The sequence below is a fragment of the Bufo bufo genome, chromosome 3 (genome assembly GCF_905171765.1).
Source record: "Bufo bufo chromosome 3, aBufBuf1.1, whole genome shotgun sequence".
Lineage (NCBI taxonomy): Eukaryota > Metazoa > Chordata > Amphibia > Anura > Bufonidae > Bufo > Bufo bufo.
Window position 1 is genome coordinate 350,314,074 of NC_053391.1, and position 24,506 is coordinate 350,338,579.

General features: G+C 46.4%; 1 protein-coding gene across 3 annotated transcripts in view; it reads right to left on the reverse strand.

The window, feature by feature from the left end:
- TBC1D32 (TBC1 domain family member 32) overlaps positions 1-24,506 on the reverse strand; it is an 84,233-nt gene that overhangs the window by 24,224 nt on the left and 35,503 nt on the right. For 2 of the 3 annotated variants that reach the window (XM_040424454.1, XM_040424453.1), the window contains exons 17-23: positions 22,401-22,602; positions 20,803-20,882; positions 17,756-17,903; positions 16,538-16,625; positions 11,234-11,352; positions 1,254-1,373; positions 988-1,076 (exon numbers count right to left, since the gene is read on the reverse strand). In XM_040424454.1, the coding sequence (XP_040280388.1) occupies positions 988-1,076; positions 1,254-1,373; positions 11,234-11,352; positions 16,538-16,625; positions 17,756-17,903; positions 20,803-20,882; positions 22,401-22,602 (846 nt within the window). The remainder of the gene's footprint in view (positions 1-987; positions 1,077-1,253; positions 1,374-11,233; positions 11,353-16,537; positions 16,626-17,755; positions 17,904-20,802; positions 20,883-22,400; positions 22,603-24,506) is intronic. The other variant, XM_040424455.1, reaches the window with a different exon arrangement.

Sequence of the window (24,506 nt, forward strand, 5' to 3'; positions counted from 1 at the left end):
CTGTAAGTGCGCACTGCGTGCGGGCGCTCTGTGACCTCACGCTGTACGCATCGGGTCACAGCACAGCCAACGGCAGGAAAAAGGAAAGCGCTGGAGGTGAGGAGCAGCGGGGGCCGGAGCAGGATAGGTAAGTGTATTTTTTTATTTTGTGTGATATGAGTCTGCTGAGGGGATGATAATATAAGGCTGCTGGGGGCTTATAATATGAGGTCGCTGGGGGCTGACATGAGGTATAGGGGTCTCATTTATATTGGGGGTCTTATCTGAGGTCTGATTGGGGGTCATTCACATTGGGGTGTAATTGTGGGTCTGATCTGAGGTCTGATTGAGGGTCTTATTAACATTGAGGGTCTAACTGGGGCTGTGAGCTGGTCTGGTTGACATTGGGGGACTGATTGCTGGTCTGATTTGAGGTTTAATGAAAAATATATTTTTTCTTATTTTCCTCCTCTAAAACCTAGGTGCGTCTTATAGGCTGGTGCGTCTTATAGGGGAAAAATATGGTAGATGTCCTAAATTAAAGGGGTTGGCCCAAAACCAACATGTAGCCACAGGTGTGTGATTGACTGCTGTAACCTCTACAATCATAAGACCAGGGGTTCTGAGTTACCAGTTCAAATAGAGTGGTGGTCATGCATGCGCAATACTGCTCCATTCACGGTCTATGAACTGATAGAGAGATGAAGATAGCCAAGCACTGTACTTATACATGTTGCATCAGCTCCATAGAAAATGAATGAAGTAGGGCGCACGCACACAACCATATTCGTGGTCTGGGTTATGGTCCCATGAATTGGACTCCCAATGATTGTACATTTATCACCTAGCCTGTGGATAGGTGATAAACCTTGTTCATGGGCCAACCCCTTTAAAGAAACCTGTCTGGTGAAGCATTTCCTTTAAAAAACATAAATCCGCAATGTATGGTATCCTATGATTACTGCCAGACACATAGAAAAGCAGGTCCATAACAAGATTTTCTCTTACCTTAATCCAAAAATGTGTGACTGGTCATAGTTAAATAATGAATTCATTTTAGCGACTGAATTTACAATGACAAGCCGATCAAATATATCCTTGAAGAAGAAAAAAAAAAGTATAGTTTATCTTATAGCAGGTCTGTAGTTCAAGTCCAAAACCGCGGACATAACATAATAGAATAGTGCAAGATGTCTATGGAGATTCCAGATTTTCCAATAATGATCACAGTGGATATTGATAAATGGACACTTCTACAAATTACTGTTACTTACAACAAAGGATGAAGGGACTTCACGAAGGGAGTACTCGTCTTTTGATGGCAAATGTTGCTTTCCTAGAAGCTCATAAACTGCGTGGTAGGAGGAAAGTAGGTTCGTCAAGGCCAGAAATGACTAAATTGGGAGAAATTCAGAAAATGATAAACTCTGTATGTGTTACATGATTAACTGCTTAACACATGGAGCACATATATATGATGTCCAACTGGGCAGGACATAAGTCAGTGTCTGATCAGTGGGGGTGCACATGCTCAATTGTCTCTCCATTTTCTCATGATCGGTGTGGGTCCCAGCAGATGCACTCTCACCAACCAGACACTAAAATCCTATCATATGCATATCAATCTTGACAAAACCCCTTTATGTCATAGTGATGACATTGGCTCAGTGGCAGTGTCTGTGCAGTCACCAGGAGATCCGCTGCATTCATACCAACCAACACAACAAAGTTAAATCATATGAACACATCTAGGGAGCAATCTTCTAATCTTGGTCTTCCAGCTGGTCTAAAAATGCTAAAATATGTCAACAGTTTGTTTTCTGCAGCATTACTTTCACTCTTTAGTTGCAGATCTGCTAATTCTCAGGCTCCTCTTCTGCCATCCAAGATGGCCACACAGCTTCTTAGACTACCTGCATCGGTAGTCCAAGACACTTCCTACATATCCAGCCCTGTTCTGGTTAACGTGAGCATTGCTGGCCAATCCAAGGGAAGCAGAAATTGTCTTGGGCTACCAAATGCACAGTATGCATCAGGTAGTCCAAGAAGCGGAGCGGTTATCTTGGATGGCAGAAGAAAAGCCCCGGATCTGCAGCTAAAAAAAAATAAAAGGAAGATAGCATAGAAGTGTTCTCTTTTTTTTGTTTGCTCTAGCAATTGAGCCACTTGTGGCCCTTATTCGCCTGTCACCTCATATTGTGGGGTTTAGATATGGTGAGATGCAAAATAAAGTGGCTATGTACGCTGATGACACTATGTTATTCTTGGGCGACACTGGGAATTCTCTGGATGCAGCCATGGCTCTAATAGATAGATTTGGGGGCTTCTCTGGGCTTCGGATAAATTGGCAGAAGTCTTCTTTGATGCCGGTAGATGGGCAGGCCTTTTCAGGTGGGCGAGTAAATAGTTTGGTACCCTGGGTAGGTAAATTTAAATATTTAGGGTTGTATATAACACCTAGACTGTTGGATTTTGAAGAACTTAATTTAACCCCGTTGCTAGCTACTTTTAGGCTAAAGGTAAGGACATGGTGTAGACTCTTTTTATCGGTAGTGGGTAGAGTAAACCTTTTAAAAATGGTCATGATGCCCCAGCTGCTTTATGTATTGAACAATGCCCCCGTGTGGATTCCTTTGGATAGATTTAGGAAAATACATTCGATGTTCAGAGATCTTATCTGGAAGTACGGCCAAGATAGGGTATTGCAACATCTCCAGCTTAATCCTAAGACTGAAGGAGGTTTGGCTGTTCCCAATGCCTGGATCTATTTCTTAGCCTCCCAGTGTCAGCACTTTAAGGGCTGGATTGAATTCCAGCTGCCGGATGCGACGGGACAGATACTGTAGCACTGGTTGGGCAGTCGGGACCTTATGTGTATACTAGAGGGGTCGGGAATGCATGTGGGGAGAGAGAAGGTATTGCTCATTGAACTTATGAAGAAAGTCTGGGCGAAGGTGAAACAGATTAGAGGTGTGGGTGGAGTCGGTGAACTTTCCCCAGTTTGGAACAATAACTTGTTGCCAGAATTCTTATTTCTGTCAGGACTCCGGAACTGGGAATCTCATGAGGTAATGAGGATAGGTCAACTGACTGAGGGTAATGTATTTAAATCTTTTCAGGGTTTGCAGCAGGAATTTAATATCCCCAGGGTTTGGTTTTATCAGTATCTGCAATTGAGGCACGCCTATGATGTCACGGTGAGGAAAGGTTGTATTATAGCTAAAATGGATGTGGTTCACAAATTGGTTCTCCCGGTTGGGGGGGAAGAGAGGTTTGATATCGCAGGTATATACTCTTTTACTAGATACATTTTTGATAGGGTTCCCACTTACAAGAATGAGGAAATGGGAGGATGATCTGGGGGACATTTCTAAAGATCAGTGGGAAGATATACTGGAGGTAGTTCCCAGAGTGTCTTTAAGCGAACAGGGCAAGTTGTCACAATTATTCATCATCCACAGAGTATATAAAACTCCGGTATTTTTACGGAAAGTTGGTGTTAGAACTGATGACAAATGTCCAAAGTGTATGGAGGAAGGTGCAGATCTGCTTCATATGCTTTGGTCTTGTCCAGTGATAAGTAGTTTCCAGGACAGAGTGTTGACTTTGCTTAATCGCAATCTGGAACTGAGGTTGCAAAAGGACCCTAAGGTATGTGTGCTGGGTTATGTGACTGATATTGGACGGAGTGAGCTGGTAAAGGTGGCAGTGGGGAGGCTGCTGTATGTGGCTAGGAAGTTGGTGGCGCAGAGGTGGATCCAGGGGAGTCCGCCAACATTGGAGGAGTTTGTGAGAAAGGTGCATGATATGTTGACGTTGGAAAGAGGGGTGTTTGCTAGGAGAGGGTGTCCTCAGAAGTTTGAGAAGTTGTGGAATGAATGGTTGTCTCATACTCATGTTGTAATAACGAGATTTTTGTATAACTTACCAGTAAAATCTCTTTCTCGCTCTTCCTTGGGGGACACAGGAAACCTTGGGTATAGCTCATCTCCATAGGAGGCGTGACACTAAGTGAAAGACTGTTAAGCCCCTCCTCCAGCAGCTATACCCTCAGCCTGGAGCGAGCGACTACCAGTTATGTGCCCAAGTAGTTAAAACAAAGGCAAGGATCAACCAAATTAACACCAACAAGTCAAAACTCCCGTCAGGGCAACCAAAACAATGGGTGGGTGCTGTGTCCCCCAAGGAAGAGCGAGAAAGAGATTTTACTGGTAAATTATACAAAAATCTCGTTTTCTCGCCCAATTCCTTGGGGGACACAGGAAACCTTGGGACGTTCAAAAGCAGTCCACAAATAGGGAGGGACCACAACCCAAGAAGAATTAAAGCACCATAGGCATTAAGTCACCACCGCCTGCAAGACCAGGCGGCCCAAAGCAGCATCCGCCGATGCATAAGTGTTCACCTTGTAGAACTTGGTGAAGGTGTGCAAAGAAGACCAGGTGGCCGCCTTACACAATTGTTCAGCCGAAGCTCGATTTCGCTGAGCCCAGGAAGCCCCGACCGCTCTGGTAGAATGAGCGGTAACACCAAAGGGCGGTTCCCTGCCCTTAGCACGGTAAGCCTCAGCAATAGCCATCTTGATGAAGCGGGCAATAACCACTTTAGATGCCGCCAGCCCCCTGCGCGGACCCTCCGGAACCACAAATAGAGAATCCGAGCGCCGAAAGGGTCTAGTTACATCCAAGTAGATCCTCAGAGCCCTAACAACATCCAGACGGTGAAGATCCCGTTCCCGAGGATGAGACGGGGACGGGCACAGAGAAGGAAGGACAATATCTTCATTCAGGTGAAAAGCGAAAACCACCTTCGGAAGGAAATCCGGAACCGGGCGGAGAACTACCTTATCTTGGTGAAAAACCAAGAGGGGTTCTACGCAAGAAAGTGCCGCCAATTCAGACACACGCCGAAGAGACGTGATGGCAACGAGGAAAAAAACTTTGCAAGACAACAATCGAAGGGAAACCCTGCGCAGAGGCTCGAAAGGAGAATATTGGAGAGCCGTCAGCACAACATTAAGATCCCAAGATGGAACGGAAGCGCGATACTGGGGAGCATAGTGAGCAACCCCCTGAAGAAAAGTCTTAACTGGACCGAGCGGAGCCAGAGGTCGCTGAAAGAGGATCGAAAGCGCTGAGATCTGACCCTTTAGGGTACTGAGACCCAAACCCAAATCCAGACCAGACTGCAAGAAGGATAAAATCGTGGGGAGAGAAAACCGAAGGGGATGAACATCTAAGGTCTCGCAGAAATTCAAATAGGCCCGCCAGGTTCGGTAATAAATCCTGGACGATGCCGGTTTACGCGCACGAATCATGGTACGGACCACGTCAGCAGAAAACCCCCGCCGCGTTAGGACCGCGGTTTCAATAGCCACGCCGCTAAACGTAGCGACCCTAAATGCTGGTGGAAGATCGGCCCTTGAGAGAGGAGGTCTTCTCTTAGAGGCAGAGGCAAGGGGGCGTCTGCCAGGAGCAACATAAGGTCGGCGTACCAAGGACGACGAGGCCAATCCGGGGCTATTAGGATCGCAGGCGTGCCCTCCGCCGCGATCTTCCGAAGGACTCGTGTAAGAAGAGGTAGGGGCGGAAAAACGTAGAGGAGAGAGAACTCCGTCCAGGGAAGGACGAGCGCGTCCGCGCCGTAAGCGTCCGGATCCTTGGTTCTGGCCATGAAGGTGGGGAGCTTGTGGTTGAATCTGGAGGCCATGAGATCCACGTCCGGACGACCCCAACGGAGGCAAAGAGACTCGAAGACGTCGGGGTGCAGAGACCACTCGCCCGGGTCGATCGTCGTCCGGCTGAGGAAATCCGCCGCCCAATTGTCCACTCCCGGGATGTAAATGGCCGAAATGGCTGGAACATGAACTTCCGCCCAGCGAAGGATTAGAGACACCTCCCTCTAATCGCTGCGAGTGCCCCCTTGATGATTTATGTATGCCACAGCCGTGGCATTGTCCGATTGGACACGAACAGGATGACCCTGAAGCAGCGAAGTCCAATGCCGGAGTGAGAGGAGAACCGCCCTCAGCTCCAGAACGTTGATCGGCAGTTTGGACTCCGATGGAGACCAAGTGCCTTGTACGGACCGAGGAGGAAACACCCCCCCCCAACCCCGCAGACTGGCATCGGTGGTAATCACCAACCAAGTTATCGGTAGGAAGGACTTCCCTTGGAGAGGGGTCCGTAACCACCAGAGTAGAGAGGAGCGAACCTGGGGGGGAAGGGGAAAGTGCTGATCCAGACTTTCCTGGGACTTGTCCCATGCGGACAGAATGGCAGTCTGAAAGGTGCGGGAGTGATACTGCGCGTAGGGGATTGCTTCGAAACAGGACACCATCTGTCCCAAGACCGCATGCTGAACCGGAAGGAAGGACGGCGGTGGTTCAGAAGGCTCCGAACCGACCGATGAAGGAGCTGGCGCTTCTCTGACGGAAGCCGAACCTCCGCTGCATCTGTATCCAGCAGCATCCCCAGAAAGATCAGTTGCCTGGATGGAACAAGAGCGGATTTGGGAAGATTGATAATCCAACCGAACCGGCGTAAGGTTTGTAGCGAGAGGTCCACACTGGCAGATGTCATTGACAGAGAGGGTGCCTTGATAAGGAGATCGTCCAAATATGGAAGAAGAAAAACTCCCCTGGAACGAAGTAAGGCGAGGACAAGGGCTAGGACCTTTGTGAAAACGCGAGGGGCCGTCGCCAGCCCGAAGGGGAGGGCAACGAACTGGTAGTGGTCGGACCCCACTGCAAAGCGCAGAAAGCACTGATGACACCGAGCGATTGGAATATGAAGGTAGGCGTCCTGGATGTCGATAGAGGCCAGGAACTCCCCTTTTTCCAGAGAGGCCACCACCGACCTGAGAGACTCCATCCGGAATCGCTGAAGACGAAGGAAAAACGGTTTAACCGTTTTAGATCCAGAATGGGACGAACCGAGCCTTCTTTTTTGGGGACCACAAAAAGGTTCGAATAGAACCCCTTGAATCTTTCTTCCATGGGAACCGGAGCGATGACCCCTTTGTCCAGAAGGGTGCGAGTGGCAGTAAAGAAATCGGCCGCCCCTTGGGGATCCCGGGGAACCCGGGAGCGAAAGAACCGAACTGGGGGGAGGGACGTAAACTCGAGTTTGTACCCGGAAGACACAACTTCGAGAGCCCAGGCGTCGGAGACGTGCGCCTGCCAGAAGTCCCTGAACAGGAAGAGACGTCCCCCCACCCGGGCGGGTGGGGGCGCACCTTCAGGTAGTGTTCTGCTTGGTCGCGGGAGGACGAGCAGGCTGTGACTTGCGCCAGGAGGGCTGGGTCCGAAAAAAAGGTTTCTTACGTCTGTCTTGGACAGAGCTAGGGGATGGACCTGAAGAGGTGCGAGGTGCGGGAGCCCTGCGGGAAGACCTGAAGCGAGAAAAAGTGGGACGGCCTCGAGTGGTGGTCCTAGTCCTAGATTGAGGAAGATGCGTACTCTTCCCCCCCGTGGCTTCGGATATGATTTCATCCAAGCGGGTCCCGAACAATCGAGAACCAGTAAGGCCAGTAAGAGACCGCTTTGACGTGGAGTCCGCCGTCCAAACCTTTAACCAAAGCTCCCTCCTGGCCGAAACGGCCAGGGCAGACGAACGGGCTATGAGAGCCCCCGCATCAAGGGATGCTTCACAGACGAATTTGCCGGCTTGAACGATAAGTTGGGCTAGAGCACGGAGGTCCTGAATAGGGACGTCGGATTCAAGCTCCTGATCCAGCTGAGAAGCCCACTCTGAAACCGCTTTTCCAGCCCAAGCGGAAGCAAAGACCGGCCGGAGGGCGGAACCGGAGGCTGCAAAGATACCTTTGGTAATGGCCTCTATACGGCGATCCTCAGTGGATTGTAAGGAAGAGCCATCAGCAACGGGAATAGCCGTGCTTTTTGCCAAACGGGCCACCGGGGGGTCGACTTTGGGTGGTGACGCCCAGTTTGTAATGCAATCCGCCGGGAATGGATAACAGATATCCAACTTCTTAGGCGGGGTAAAACGGGCATCAGGGCGGGCCCAGGCCTTGGAAACCACCGACGAGAAGTCAGTGTGGAGGGGAAAAACTGCAGACGTCTGTTTTTGGCGAAAAAAGGAAACACTGTTTTTTTCAGAATTAGGAGGATCATCGTGAATCTTAAAGGTATCACGAATATTGTTAATAAGATGGCCCACAGCAGAAGCCAGTTTTGAAGGCAAGGCCGAGTCCATATCACAATCTGAATCAACTAGTTCCCCTTCAGAGGGCATATCCTGTATCGAGGAAGGGCCCGACTGAGAGCGCACCCTTGGGGGTGATACTGAAGCATCCGAGGATGATAGGCGCTCCGCCCTAGACCGCTTCTGGGGTTGACGGGCTCTGGAGGTGTCGCCTGGAGAGAGGGACTCAGACGGGTCAGCTAAGATAGCGGACCCGGAGGGCCCAGCAGGGGAAATATCCGGCTGCGATAAGGGCAATACCTCTGCAGGGCGGCCCACAACGTTAGAGAGGCTGACCACAGCCTGGGAAAGGGATCTAGCCCAGTCAGGGGGATTCAATAGGCCAGGGGGTGACACAACAGATGGCGGACCCTGTAATGGGGCTTTGCAAGCCGAGCAATGCGGGTCAGGCTGCCCTTGAGGGAGGGGCGCCTTACATGCGGTGCAGGTGTGATACCAAGGACCGGCCGGCGCTGAGGGGTCAGACATGTTGGCTGAAGTAATATAAAAGCGTCCAGGCCAGAGGGCTGCAGAGCTAGAAAGGGTCAACAGTCCTACCAGGTCACAGTGGGAGCGGACGACAACAGCAGCGGCAACAGCAGCAACACCTGAGGTAAAACCTGAGGTAAAACCTGAGGTAAAAACGATCCGTCCTGAGAGCAGGCACGAAGAGGAGGCGGGGCCAGCGAGGAGCGGGAAGAAAGACGACCGCCCCCCCGACTGAATGTCTAACATGTACAGGAGTTCAAACAAATATGCCGCCGAGAAAATATTGCCCCCCGACCACCTCCTTATACACCGGCGGCGAATGACACACCGTAGCCGGCAAGAGAAGTCAGCCGGCAGCTGAACACAGCGGCAGCACTGGCCGAGATAACAAAAGGCGGCCCCACAAGGCCGCAGCACCTGAGGTAAACTTGTGCAGTAAACCCTCCCCCACGAGCACCGCTCCGTCCTGCTCCACACACAAAGGGGGGGGGGAAGCCGACAGTAAGCCTTGTAATGTGACAAGGCTAGGCAGAGGGAACACAGAAGTTAAAACCCTAACGGGGGGGGGGGGGGGGGGGGGGGTTGGAACGGCTGCATAGCCACCTCACCAGTCTACGTTTTCACCCTCAGTCCATCCAGCAGGGACGCCCCTTCAGCCACTGGCACCGAAGTGGCAGGAAGCTGGAGAGGGGCTTGCAGGCGGGCGACCCTTGTGCTGGCGGGATGCAGGGGAGCTGGGCTGCCCTGGTCCTCCTTTTCTTCTGTGGGGGAGGCAGCAGTGCGGATAGCCGGCACTGGCGCAGCTCAACCCCGGGAAAACAGAGAGGTCTTTGCGACTCTGTTGTCCCTGTTGAAAAAAGGAAAAAAGTTGAAAATAATAAAAAGAGAAAAAATAAAATCTTTAGCAAAGACAGCTCTGCAGTGCAGAGAGTGTCTTGCCTCCTTGACACAAAAAACTGGTAGTCGCTCGCTCCAGGCTGAGGGTATAGCTGCTGGAGGAGGGGCTTAACAGTCTTTCACTTAGTGTCACGCCTCCTATGGAGATGAGCTATACCCAAGGTTTCCTGTGTCCCCCAAGGAATTGGGCGAGAAATAGGATATTTTGGAGGTATTCGCGCTCTGATCTATGGGGGGGAGGGGGGTGGGAGAGGCTGGGAGTAAGTTATGTTGTGGCCATGTAAATGTGCAATTGCTTTTTCTTGTATACTTACATTGTATACAGCTATATGGTGATTTTCCCATGATATTGTCATATGCTACTGCTTTATTCTGACTGCATTTGTGAATGAAAAGACGAGGACATGTACTGTCATACAATAAGTTAACTTTATTTGATCAATAAAAACGATTTGATAAAAAAAAGTGTTCTCTTTGTTCTCCAGTTAACGTGATTTTTTTTATGTTGAATCAGAAGTTCGCTTTAGAACTATCTCTAGAACTAAGCGCCCAAAGTAAAGCAGAGCGCACTGTGCATGCGCAGCCGCTCTCCATTCATTTCTATGGGAGTGCTGAAAATAGCCGACCAGCGCTTGGCAATTTTCTGAAGTCCCATGGAAATGAATGTAGAGCGCACCTTGCAAGCATGGCCACTCCTCCATTCACTTCTGTGGAACTGTAGAAATAGCAGAGCCAGTGCTCGTCTATTATCGGCACTCCCATAGAAAGAAATGGAGGACAGCCACACATGCGCCGTGCTCTCTTGTTCACTTTGGGAGCTCTATTCTAGAGATAGGTGCGGGTCCCAGAGGAGTGGCCTGTGCCTATCTGACATTGGTGGCATATCCTAGTGATATGCCACCAAGATGAGAAAACCCATTAAGCTAAAGTTTTATCAGATATTGATCAGCCTCTTCCCTCTTCTGCAGCATCTCACCAGTAGACCACTACAGCCACCACTCAGAGCTCCACCTTGGACACTTGAGAGAGCAGTTCATATTCTCAGCCTCTAATGCTCCCTTTAAGCTAGATGAAGACATGTACACCACATTATATATATATATATATATATATATATATATATATATATATATATATATATATATATATATATAATCCAGAAAAGTAGGCGGCACTCCGAGAAAGGTGACAAGTGGACTTTATTCACCCAGGTGGTGCAACGTTTCGGTTCTTCACTAGAACCTTTTTCAAGCCTTGAAAAAGGTTCTAGTGAAGAACCGAAACGTTGCACCACCTGGGTGAATAAAGTCCACTTGTCACCTTTCTCGGAGTGCCGCCTACTTTTCTGGATTACATATTGGGGTAAGAAGCCTATTCCCCTGGAGACGTGCACCCTCTTTTTCTTTGATTGTGTTCCAGTGCCGCCATTTTTCCTATGTATATATATATATATATATATATATATATATATATGTACACAGCATTATACAGACAGCTCCCCCTGGTGGTGCCAACACACAGTAAAGTAACAGACCCCTGTAGCCTTGTCAGTTGTATTTGGAAACAGCTTCCCTCACTTATGCTGTTGATAATTAGCAAGGAGGAAACAGAAAAACTTCTTTATTCATTTCAGTTAGTTATGTTTTCTTAAAATGCACATTTACCTTCTGGCAGCTCCTGTCTATAGGATCCACAGGGGTGGGTTTAGGATGAATAACCCTGACATCATCCCTTCCACATTCAAGAGCAGCCCACAACTCAGAGACAAAAGCCTGGATGAAGCCTGCAAGAAATATTGAAAATAATTTGCAGTTTCTCGTGCGTTTTTTTGCCATGTTCTTTAGGAAAAAAGATGGGTTTATTAGGACTGCACAAACCAAACATGGAGACAGCCACACCTCCAAATGCATACTACAAAAACCAAAGAAAGTTAGTCAGCACATCCTGTAATTTTTTATTTTTTTACTTTTTGTTAACTTTTTTTTAAATGTTTTTAAGAACTTTATTAGAACTTTGTTTCACATTTGTAGTCCACTTTGGGGACTATACATTGTAATACTTCTGTATTACAATGTATAGTCCTTCTGCCAGAGGCAGGATGTAAAAGCGACTATAATATGACAGGCCTGGGGCCCTTCACAAGGCCCCTGGCTGCCATGCCAAGTACTCGCCACCCAGTAATTGCATTAGCAGGGTGCTGATTGGAGGACAGAGGGAGCCCCTCCCTCTGTCTAACTGTTCAGATGCTGGAAACTCTGCTGACCCCACCTGAGGAGTTAAACTGGCAGTTTGAGCCGAGAGCCTGCTGTATAATATTTATTTCCTTTATTTTACTTGCTTGGGCTTTATAGACATGAATATGTCTTTGAAGTGTGGGGAAAAACCAGAATACCAGCTCCTGAGACCGCGGCATTGCCAAAACATACTATTATGGCACAGAGCATTAACTACCAGCATTGTGTGTCGTAATAGTATGTCAGTGAGCAGAAAGGGGTTAAAGGGGTTATCCCATGACTAATGTAAAAAATGAAAATCAGACATCATATAGTACATGACAATCGCTCTCTAAGGGTACTTTCACACTTGCGGCAGAGGATTCCGGCAAGAAGTTCTGCCTGCCAGATCCGGCAATCCGGACGCAAACGGATGGCATTTGTCAGACGGATCTGGATCCGTCTGACAAATGCACTGAAATACCGGATCCGTCTCTTCGGTGTCATCCGGAAAAATGGATTTGGTATTTATTTTTTTCATAGATTTAAAGGTCTGCGGATCCGTCAACGCGGCAATTTTAATGCCTGATCCGGCACTAATACATTTCAATGGAAATTAATGCCGGATCCGGCATTCCGGCAAGTGTTCAGGATTTTTGGCTGGAGAGAAAATACAGCATGCTGCGGTATTTTCTCCAGCCAAAAAACGTAAGAGGGACTTAACTGATGCATACTGAACGGAATGCTCTCCATTCAGAATGCATTAGGATAAAACTGATCAGTTTTTTCCGGTATTGAGCCCGTGTGACGGAACTCAATACCGGAAAAGAAAAACGCTAGTGTGAAAGTACCCTAACAAAACTATATATAGAAAAGGAGAGAAGAAAGAGACAGGAGGCCGCGCCTCGTGTGTGTGGCTGTATATTTGGTATAAATGCACTGTATACAAGAAGCGCTTACCGTATGTTGTTGTGTGAAGCCACAACAACTGTAGAGAGCTTGTGCTGGTATTTTCCCGTCCAGCATGCGGGGTCCTGTACTGCTGCCAAGGGTTCCTTTTTTCCCTGCCCCAGACGGCGGCAGGAGAAATAAGATAGAAGATAAAAGATAGTGGTTTTTGAACCCTATTTTCGGCGCTGAAAACAGGAGGCAGATTCTCATAAAATATATTTTAAAAATTGAATAGCTTATTTATTCTTTTGTCAACGCGTTTCAAGGGCACACAGCCCTCTTCGTCAGGACAATAAAAGCATATGCTTTTATTGTCCTGACGAAGAGGGCTGTGTGCCCTTGAAACGCGTTGACAAAAGAATAAATAAGCTATTCAATTTTTAAAATATATTTTATGAGAATCTGCCTCCTGTTTTCAGCGCCGAAAATAGGGTTCAAAAACCACTATCTTTTATCTTCTAACAAAACTATAATCAGCCCTGTACCTCACATGGTTCCAGAGATCTCCCCATTCATTGCTCTGAGTCTGATAGATTTATATCAAGCTGACTGCTCAATGAGAGTGACTTTTCTGCTGCAGCTAAGGGTGTGTGTCTCCACTCTCCCTATCACAGCTCAGGAGGCGTGTCTCCACTCTGCCTATCACAGCTCAGGAGGCAGTTGAAGGATGAAACTGAGCATGTGCGGCCTTCTCAGTGAGCAGGTCAAAGAAATAAGAAAAAGATCAAACAGCAGGTGGCGCTATACAGGTACATTTTATTGAATAACTCAGTGGCTAAGCTAAACGTTTTTTTTTTGTTTTTTTTAATCAGAGAGTTTTAATTAAACAGCATTTTTTTACAAATAGTAATATAGCAAGTCATAGAACTCACAAACAGAGCCTTTAAAGGGAATCTGTCACCTATTTTGACCATATAAAACCGTTAACATAGCAATGTGCAATAAAGTACCTTCATTCCTGCATGGGTCTTCTTTCTTTTATCCCACTTTTTATTCAGATGAAAAAGTGATTTTTCTGATATGCAAATGAAGTCTCAAGGTGCCCAGAGGGGCGTTATTACTCTGCTCTAGTGCCCAGTAACGCCCCCCTGCAGTGCCCAGCCCGCCTTTCTTCCAAGCCCAGCACGCCTCCTAAGAAATAAATGTCCTCCCACATACTTGCCGAACGGCGCCGCCCCCTGCACTAAGTCATTTAATTTATTCACTGCACCGTCCTTGCTTCCTCCTCTCTTGCGCAGGCGCAGTATCGCTGAGTGCCTGCGCCTGTACGATATTCCTGCTCCAGAGGGCAACAGCCTCCATAGTGTCACTGGGCATGCGCCAAGCCCAGTGACGTAATCAGAGCGCTGTTGCCCTCTGGAACAGGAGTATCGTACAGGCTCAGGCACTCAGCGATACTGTGCCTGCGCAAGAGAGGAGGAAGCAAGGACGGTGCGGGATCCCTGCGCGGGAGCAAGGACGGTGCGGGATCCCTGCGCGGGATTTCGGAGGCCAAGAGAGGAGGAAGCAAGGAAGGTGCAGTGAATAAATTAAATGACGTAGTGGAGGGGGCGGAGCCGTAGGCAAAGAGAGGAGGAAGCAAGGACGGTGCAGTGAATAAATTACATGACGTAGTGGAGGGGGCGGTGCCGTAGACAAAGAGAGGAGGACGCAAGGATGGTGGTGTGAATAAATTACATGACGTAGTGGAGGGGGCGGTGCCGTAGACAAAGAGAGGAGGACGCAAGGATGGTGGTGTGAATAAATTACATGACGTAGTTGAGTGGGCGGTGCCGTTCGGCAAGGATGTGGGAGGACATTTATTTCTTAGGAGGCGTGCTGGGCTTGGAAGAAAGGCGGGCTGGGCACTGCAGGGGGGCGTTACTGGGCACTAGAGGAGAGTAATAACGCCCCTCTGGGCACCTTGAGACTTCATTTACATATCAGAAAAATCGCTTTTTTATCTGAATGAAAAGTGGAATAAAAGAAAGAAGACACATGCAGGAATGAAGGTACTTTATTTCACATTGCTATGTTAACGGTTTTATATGGTCAAAATAGGTGACAGATTCCCTTTAAGTAACCCCCCCCCCCCCCAAAAAAACTAAAAAACTCCCAATCCCCCCCACCCCCTAGCGAAGAGACGGTCCGCAATTTGTAACAAAAGTATCACACCTCATCATGCCTATCATTTGACAGTCAGTAAAATCATATCCATTCTTTGTATGTCCATAAACCTACCTAACCACTCAGTCACGGCTCCCAAATCACTTTTCAGTCCAACCTGATTCGATTCCTGTCATATCCAGCTCCTACCCAAATACCCTGCAGTGTTATGTACCTGATGAAGGGGAACTACTCCCCGAAACGCGTTGTACTTCTGCAATAAATAAGTTTTCTATTTACTATCACTATCTGGACTGGATTCTTGCGCCCTGGGATATTTTATCTTTTTACCTCTGTATCCTACCCAAATACGGCTGTCCAGTCACTCAGCCCGGCCTGCCCCCACCAACACAAGGGAAGTCTAGGCAGGCCTAGAGGAGTAGGACTCGGCCCCCGCAGAGAGCCACTTTACCCATATTGCCGCAAATTTGGCTTCAAGCTTTCTCTTCACATACACCCCCCTTTTAAGACGGAGTATATAATTCATCTTATTAAGGAATTCAGCTACTGAGGGAGGCTGTGGACGAATCCAGTACCAAGCTATTAGCTTCCGGGCCTGGAATAATAGGTATTGAACCCCAAGACGCACCTCATGACTCGCAATGTTCACCACCCCTAGTAGGCAGGCTCTAGGACTAACCGGCACTTCAATTCGGTATGCATCTTTAATACTTTTTAATAACCCCTGCCCAGAAGCTCGAGAGCTCATCTCACTTCCAAAACATGTGTATTAGAGACGCAGGTCCCCACCCACACCGTGGGCAGGAGGCATCCACTCTGACCCCAATTTTAAACAGGAAGGATGGGGTTCTGTATACTCAATGGATTGGCTATGCTAAATTTCTTATTACATAGAGGTCCATATCGCTTGCTTCTCTTTACACAGTCATAGCGTTAAATATAAATACTGTGTAAGGGTCCCTTCACACAGTTTATTCTGGCAGTTTTTGGAGGCCAAAAAAGCCTAAAAAATGCTGGATTTGATCAATGTTTGTTGAGGTGTTTTTGCTCGTATACTATGGAATTTTTAATGGTTTTTTTTTGCATTCCTAGATTATTTTTTTGCGCAGTTACGCTGCACAGGTGTGCAACTGAGGTCCATTGGAGAAAATTGCCAGACCATTGACCCAAAAACAAACCTCAAGGGTAAACTACAATTTTTCCACAGGCTGTTTTTAATTAGTGCAGTATATGGAGCTGGAACTCTCTGTCCCTGCATTCATTTGAGGCCTGCTGGCACAAAGAGAGGGGTCATATACAGTAGATTCAGTATATCTGGGGAGTCTGTTCTCCCTAAATTAATTTGAGGCCCGTTGGCACAGAGAGAAGTATTATATAGAGTAGGTTCCCTTCCAGAAAGGGGTCACCTTGCCATGGTGGATGGGCACAAATGATTTTGATCAAAATATATTTGCCAAGTACCTCATATTAGTTTTATATATTGAATATAGCACAGTTCATATATTCTGATTGCCGAGAACTGTTGCATTGTGTTTGCTTTTACTTTGTAGTTTCAGCCATGGCACCTGCACATTCACAAAATTTTAGAGGACATGCTGAATAAGTTTGTCTTTTTGTTTTTGTGGGATGGGCAGATAAAAGATACTCAACAACAAAATTATAATGATAAAGAAACCAATCAGTTTATACAAATATTACCTGATTTTTGGAGGGCTACTGCACCAGGGGCTGTTGTGGCTACCTGTGTAACCAAAACCCCATAGCCAAATTTTTCACTTCTGTTTACCTATGAAAAAAATTGATCAATATATTTTTTCAGCGCTGGTTATTTGATATTAAAGTGCCATACACAGTTAAATCAGATAGCAGATAACATTTTAAGCCTGCGCCATAAGGGCACTTATAGGACTAGAAACTACAGCCTATAAGGTCTGATACGAGTGTGAGGTCACCTGCTATCCTGTCCTCACTGCAGCTTGTACTGATAGGCTGCTGTAAGCACAATACAAACAAATCAAACGCTGTCAAACGAATCAAAAGCTATTCCTTCCAACCCTCCCTTAGGCTACATCACACGACCAAAGTGTTTTGTGGTCCGCAATTTGCAGATCCACAAAACAAGGATACCGGCCCGTGTGCGTTCCGTAATTTGATGGACCACACATGGCTGGAACTATAATAGAAATGCCTATTCTTGTTCGCAATTGCAGATAAGAATAGGAAATGCTCTATCTTTTTTGCGGGGCCTACGGAACTACGGATGCGGACAGCACATGGTGTGCTGTCCACATCTTTTGCGGCCCCATTGAAATGAATAGGTCCGCAATGGATGCAGACCCATTCATACGGTCGTGTAAATGAGCCCTTACATATGCATGCTTGATTGGGCATGCATGTATTCTCAATAGTGAGAGGGGAACTAGCCGCTGCCAGAAAGCATCCAACAGACCACTACAGAGCAGAGGGTGGGGTTGTGAAGCAGTCAATGCAGATAGCACTTCATAGTTCACATTCTTATTACTCTTCATAATAAAAGTACCACAGAAGGTATATTTGTACTGCTCTCCCCAGCCCCTGCCTAGTGCAGTCAGCAGTTTAGCATGGTCAAAACTGCTGACAGTGTCCCTTTAAAGTTACATAACTGATACTGGCAGTAGATTTACAAAGCACTCCTGAAAAGATTTGCCTTTCCTCTGGCTGTGTTTTATCATAGGAAGTTGTGTGAAATCACCATCCACATCTAGCCATAGATGGTAATTTGGTGTTACTCCACATCCCGAAATACAAGACTAGAAAACTGGTGAGAGGTAAAAGAAGAAAGCCATTTATAAACTATTTCCCCCACTTTTTCTAGTATTATAAATTGATATTTCTAAAGCAGTTCCCTTTAATTCTACCACTTTACTGTCAACTTACCTGTTGTATCTGTAATTTTTTTGTAAATCTGCCAAACATATAATGTATGGATTCATTGATGGCTCCAGTTTGTTGGAGAAGGAGAAGCCCCCTTGGAGTAGAGGCAAAGTTTAACAAACTGTCCAGTAAAGATTCCTCCCAAAGCATTCTAAAAAGGCACAAAAAGGAGCATCAGAATCACAAAACCGAACGAAAAACTAGCTCTAGTGCTTCTACAGCGGTATTACAGATCAGTGCAGGAGCCTTTTGTACATATTCATCAGAGAACAGGATTGGATCCCATCCCGATTAAAAGGCAAGGTGATAAGTGTTACAGCAGTTTACCTGGACGGTTCATGCACACGACCAAAGCCTGTTTTGCAGTCCTCAAAACACAGATACTGGCCGTATGTGTTCCGCATTTAGCATAACGGAACGCCCTGCCCTCTACAGAACAGTCCTATCTTTGTCCATAAAATGGACAAGAATAGGACATGTTCTACTTTTTTGCAAGTGCCACGGAATGGACATACGGATACGGACAGCACATGGAGTGCTGTCTACATCTTTTACGACCCCATTGAAGTGAATAGGTCTGCATCCAACCCGCATAAAATGTGGATCAGATTAATCAATGTTGAACAAGGGTATAGAGGGACTGGAAAGCTATTTTCTAGATCTTGGACCACCATTAGAAGATGGTTGGGAAATAAAGGGGTATTCCCATCACAATGATCACTGTTAAATCTTTGACAGTGATCATTTTTCTAAATACATTTTATTACCCAATTCCCACCCTTTTTGAGAAAAGAAGTCCCCTCTTACCTGATTGTTATCTTTCATCTCCCCTGGTTACGGCCACTTCTCCTGTCGAATCCTGCGCAGAAGACTGAAGATTCTCTCCGGCCGGGCAATGTCCTGAACACGCACGCCGCTGAGCATGCGCCATGATGACTTCTTCCTGGCCAGTATAGTACAGAGCCGCGAACGCGCACGCCGGCTCTGTACTATACAGGCCAGGAATAAGTCACCATGGCGCATGCGCGGCGGTGCCGTGCGCATTCAGGACATTGTGCGGCCCAGCCGGGAGAAAAACTTCAGTCTTCTGCGCAAGCGCAGCCTGGCCGGGTGAAGACGTCAATCAAGCACCGCCGAATCCAGGAAGTGAACGTCGCGCTGGACGAAGGTAAGTATGAAAACTGAAGATGGGAATACCCCTTTAAGGGCTCTCTTTTGTGCACTCCTCTTTGGAAGAATTTTTATTTACAGGGTTTTGATAAATTAGCGGGAAATAATATTGTGTACGTTTCACAGGCGGTGAGGAATGGAGAGATACTTCCCTTTTCTTGTTTAGCACAAATTGGGAATAATTTAAGTTGGTTTAGGTATTTTCAGATACGTTCAGCAATTCTTAATGTAAAAAAATCTCCATTGCTGGAAGATTTCACAATTATATAAATTATTAGTAAAGGCACTATTTAATGAGGTGGTTTCTCCGGGCCAAAGGACTTCGGGAACTGATTGCCCAATGGTTTCGGTAGAGGATTGAGGAAATATACTGGGTGATTTAAGACTAGTATCATATACGTTGAATCATATATTAGTACAGTTTAATATTTTACACAGACTGTATATCACGCCGATATGGCTTAATAAATGTGGTCCACGAGAGTCTGCGAATTGTCCACGGTGTGATTCGTAGATGATGGACTTTTTGCACATGTTTTGGTTATGTCCAGACTTGAAAGCCTATTGTGGTATAATTCATAAGTTCATCACTCAAAAATTAAGGATAGCACTTCCATCTGAATGCTGGATATTGGGTGATTTACTGTCACAAGTATAAAAAGATCCTTTTGATTAGAATTATGTTTTTAGCTAGACTCTTGATTACTCGAGTCTGGATGTCCAAAAATACTCCAAACTGCAAGAAGTGGCTATACCTCGTGAATAAGAGAGATATGAGAGGGTCTTATTTAACCAGAGACATTCTGAGGATAAATGGTCCAGGATATGGGCATTGTGGAAGTGATAGTTCTCCCCCCCCCCCATTGTTTATTTTATGCATTGTTACAATTTTCTGGTTTTCTAAATAAAAAGTATTAAAATAAATAAATAAAAAAAGTTTGTGTGCATTAGCCCGTAGAGTACATCTGTGTATACATCCTACAAAACATCTTATAGGATTCTAAACTGACTGGTTAGTCACCATTTTAAGGACCCATTCACACGATCGTATGGCTGCCATGCCCATGTTGAGGGCCGCAAATAGTGGTCTGCCATACACGGGTAGCGGCCATGTGAACTCCGTGCTGCAGTACAGACCAATTGACTTGAATAGGTCCACAATACGCAAGACACAGCAAAGGATAGGATACAGCAAAAGGACATGTCTTTTGCGGTGCAAAGCCACGGACCCTTAAGCCAACAGAAGGGCTTCAGAGTGTTTCTGTGGGCTTCTGATCCATGCCTTCGCACGGCAAAAGATAGGATACGTCCTATCTTTTACTGTATCTTGCGGCTCACGGACCCATTCAAGTTAATGGGTCAGCACCGCAGTACGCGTGTATTGCAGACCTACTGTTTGCAGTCCACAATACGGGCACGGCGGCCATACAGTCGTCTGAATGGGGACTAATGGTGTTCTTATGTGAAGTACTTAATAACTTTTTTTTTGTCTAAAAAGTTCACTTATTCAAAGTGCAGGTTCACAATTATTTATCCTACCGATCAATAGACTGAAGGGGTCAAATCCTTTAACCCGTCACCTTAACTTGGAGATTTGGAGACTATGGGGTCACTTATCAAACTGATGTAAAGTAGAAGTGGCTTAGTTGCCTACAGCAACCAATCAGATTCCACCTTTCATTTTCCAAAAGAGCTGTGAAAAATGGCAGGTGAAATCTGATTGGTTGCTATGGGCAACTAAGCCAGTTCTACTTTACACCAGTTTGATAATTCTCCCTCTATGTGCCATAGTCCATTCATTCACTGGACCCTCACATTGCTGTCTTCTCCAATGTTTCGGTAACTTGTTAATGGGTGCTTACATTGGAACATATACTTACATCCCCTGGGAATCCTGACTCTCGGAAAGAGACACGGCTCCTGCGACAGGGGTTGGAGTCCTTTCGGAAATTAAAACGGTCTGTGGACATATAAAAGTAGTAGAGTATTAGGGAGTGTTACTGGCTAACAGAAGAGGCCGAAGAAGCAAGCTTTTGAGGCAGCTTAGATCTCTTTAATGGGTATTATATGCAGCACAGAAACTGGGATATTGCAATATGGTAGAAAACATATAGGCCCAGATTTATTAACCCTACAGAGGGCATAAGCTTAGACAAGCTGCCTAGACCTGCACCAGATCTATCACAGGAGCTCAGGCTGGATGATAAATGTGGTGCATCTCAGATCCTCACAGGACCTCCTCCTCAGTTCTCCTCTCATCTGTTCCTCACACAATCGACTACAAGATTTCTCACCTGCCTCTCCCTTACTCTGGAACTCACTACCCCAACACATCAGGCTCTCCCCCCAACATCCAAACCTTCAAGAGTAACCTGAAAACCCACCTCTTCAGGAAAGCCTACCATCTGCAATGAGCATGCTGCCACCACAGGAGCAGCCTATACCCTCACCTACTGTGTTCTCCCCTTCCCTTACAGATTGTAAGCTCTTGCGGGCAGGGACTTCTACCCCTCTGTAACAGTCTGTTAATAATTTCTTGTTTATTGTATTTTTATATTTGTGTAACCTGTCTGGATGTACAGCGTCATGGAATTAATGGCTCTTTAAAATAAATATTAATAATAATAGACCATTTTCTCTGACTCTGTACCAACTATTGGTTGGCTTACTTTGGGACAGATTTTTACTCCAGAATTGTGGAACAGTTTTGGCACAAAATGGTGCATCGTAGACCTGCCCCTTTCCTGAGGAGCCCTACGTGCGCCAAATTGTGCCACTTTTTAGACCGATTTTTGGTGCCATAGCATGTGGAAACCAAATGCTCAACCAATTAACCGAGATCCATTTGTCAGGATGGTAAGGGTTAAAGTGCAAGGAGATGTCAATCTGAGGACAGGGGACTTTGCTATGTAGATCGGTATTTGTCTGTGTGTTGTCCCTTGGGAATGACATAGCTACTTTAAAGGGTTTGTATAATTTACACCGCTGAAGCCAGGGACTGACTACAGTGGTCACATGAGGTCAGGTAAACTGCCCGACGGGGAGAACGGGACCAATGGTATTATGCTGCTTTCATTGTTGTATAGCATGTCCCACTGTTGCCTGTTTCTGGTTCAAACCAGACAACCCCTTTAAATGAGCGGTCATGTTTAGAAAACCTAAATTTATATACCCTATTATTGAATTCTGAATTAATAGCCACATGGGCACGACCAGTATCCAGTAACAGAGGGTACATTTTAAAGCTATCTTATACCTCTACTAGTGCTATGCCTAGTACCTACCACTACCGAGCTGGCAGCTGAAGTCATAATTCCCATCGCTACTCATAGTTACCAATTTTAGAACTATTATAGACTATTCTGGGTGGTCAATTACTGAAATACCTACAGTTGGCAGCAATGAAAATATAAAAATATAGTGTCCTGCTTGTGGGACAAAGACGTGATAGACTTAGCTCAATGAAAATGCATGTTACCTTTCTCCAGGCTCCTGCAATGCATCCATGCAATTGGTAAGGAGCTAACACTTGGAGACCTTCACATGTTTGGTACATCTGACGACACACAAATAGGAATGATCCTTTCAGGACAGGCAGTAGATTGGATTCCGTGAAGATAGTAATATCGTCACTGAGAAGTTTCTTGGAAAATTGGGCAATCACATGAGCACCTGCAGTACTGGAATGATACAGGCAACTGGGCAATCACATAGGCACATACAGTAATGGAATCAAAGATGTAACTGAGCGTGGCGGGCTGATGACGTTCTTATAACCCCACTTTCTGCAACTTCTTTACAAAGGAGAAGAGAAACTTTTCATAAAGGAAACCGTCACTATGAAAATGCTAAATAATCAGCAGGCAGCACTTTATAGAGCAGGAGGAGCTGAGCAGACAGTTTTGTGGGAAAAGATTCAGTATAACTTGTATTTCATTCATTTAAATTTCTGCAGATTTTTGGCTTTGGTCAAGGGGATGTTCTATCAGTGATTGACAGCTATGTCTGTATACACAGTCATAAGGGGGAAGCTGTCAATCACTGATAGGACCGCCTCCTCCATACAGCTCTCTGTGTATACACAGTCATAGAGGGAAGGCTGTCAATCACTGATAGGACCCCCTCCTCCATACAGCTATCTCTGTATACACAGTCATAGAGGGAAGGCTGTCAATCACTGATAGGACCGCCTCCTCCATACAGCTATCTCTGTATACACAGTCATAGAGGGAAGGCTGTCAATCACCGATAGGACCTCCTCCTCCATACAGCTCTCTCTGTATACACAGTCACAGAGGGAAGGCTGTCAATCACTGATAGGACCTCCTCCTTCATACAGCTATCTCTGCATACACAGACATAGAGGGAAGGCTGTCAATCACTGATAGGACCGCCTCCTCCATACAGCTATCTCTGTATACACAGTCATAGAGGGAAGGCTGTCAATCACCGATAGGACCTCCTCCTCCATACAGCTCTCTCTGTATACACAGTCACAGAGGGAAGACTGTCAGTCACTGATAGGACCTCCTCCTTCATACAGCTATCTCTGCATACACAGACATAGAGGGAAGGCTGTCAATCACTGATAGGATCGCCTCCTTCATACAGCTATCTCTGCATACACAGTCATAGAGGGAAGGCTGTCAATCACTGATAGGACTGCCTCCTCTATACAGCTCTCTCTGTATACACAGTCATAGAGGGAAGACTGTCAATCACTTATAGGACCGCCTCCAGCATACAGCTCTCTCTGTATACACAGTCATAGAGGGAAGGCTGTCAATCACTGATAGCTGTATGGAGGAGGCGGTCCTATCAGTGATTGACAGCCTTCCCTCTATGACTGTGTATACAGAGATAGCTGTATGGAGGAGGAGGTCCTATCAGTGACTGAGAGCCTTTCTTCTATGACTGTGTATACACAGATAGCTGTATGAAGGAGGCGGTCCTATCAGTGATTGACAGCCTTCCCTCTATGACTGTATACAGAGAGAGCTGTATGGAGGAGGCGGTCCTATCAGTGATTGACAGCCTTCCCTCTATGACTGTGTATGCAGAGATAGCTGTATGAAGGAGGCGATCCTATCAGTGACTGACAGCCTTCCCTCTAGGACTGTGTACACAGAGATAGCTATATGGAGGAGGAGGTCCTATCTCTGTGTACACAGTCCTAGAGGGAAGGCTGTCAGTCACTGATAGGATCGCCTCCTTCATACAGCTATCTCTGCATACACAGTCATAGAGGGAAGGCTGTCAATCACTGATAGGACCGCCTCCTCCATACAGCTCTCTCTGTATACAGTCATAGAGGGAAGGCTGTCAATCACTGATAGGACCGCCTCCTTCATACAGCTATCTGTGTATACACAGTCATAGAAGAAAGGCTCTCAGTCACTGATAGGACCTCCTCCTCCATACAGCTCTCTCTGTATACACAGTCATAGAGGGAAGGCTGTCAATCACTGATAGGACCGCCTCCTCCATACAGCTCTCTCTGTATACACAGTCATAGAGGCAAGGCTGTCAATCACTGATAGGACCGCTTCCTCCATACAGCTATCTGTGTATACACAGTCATAGA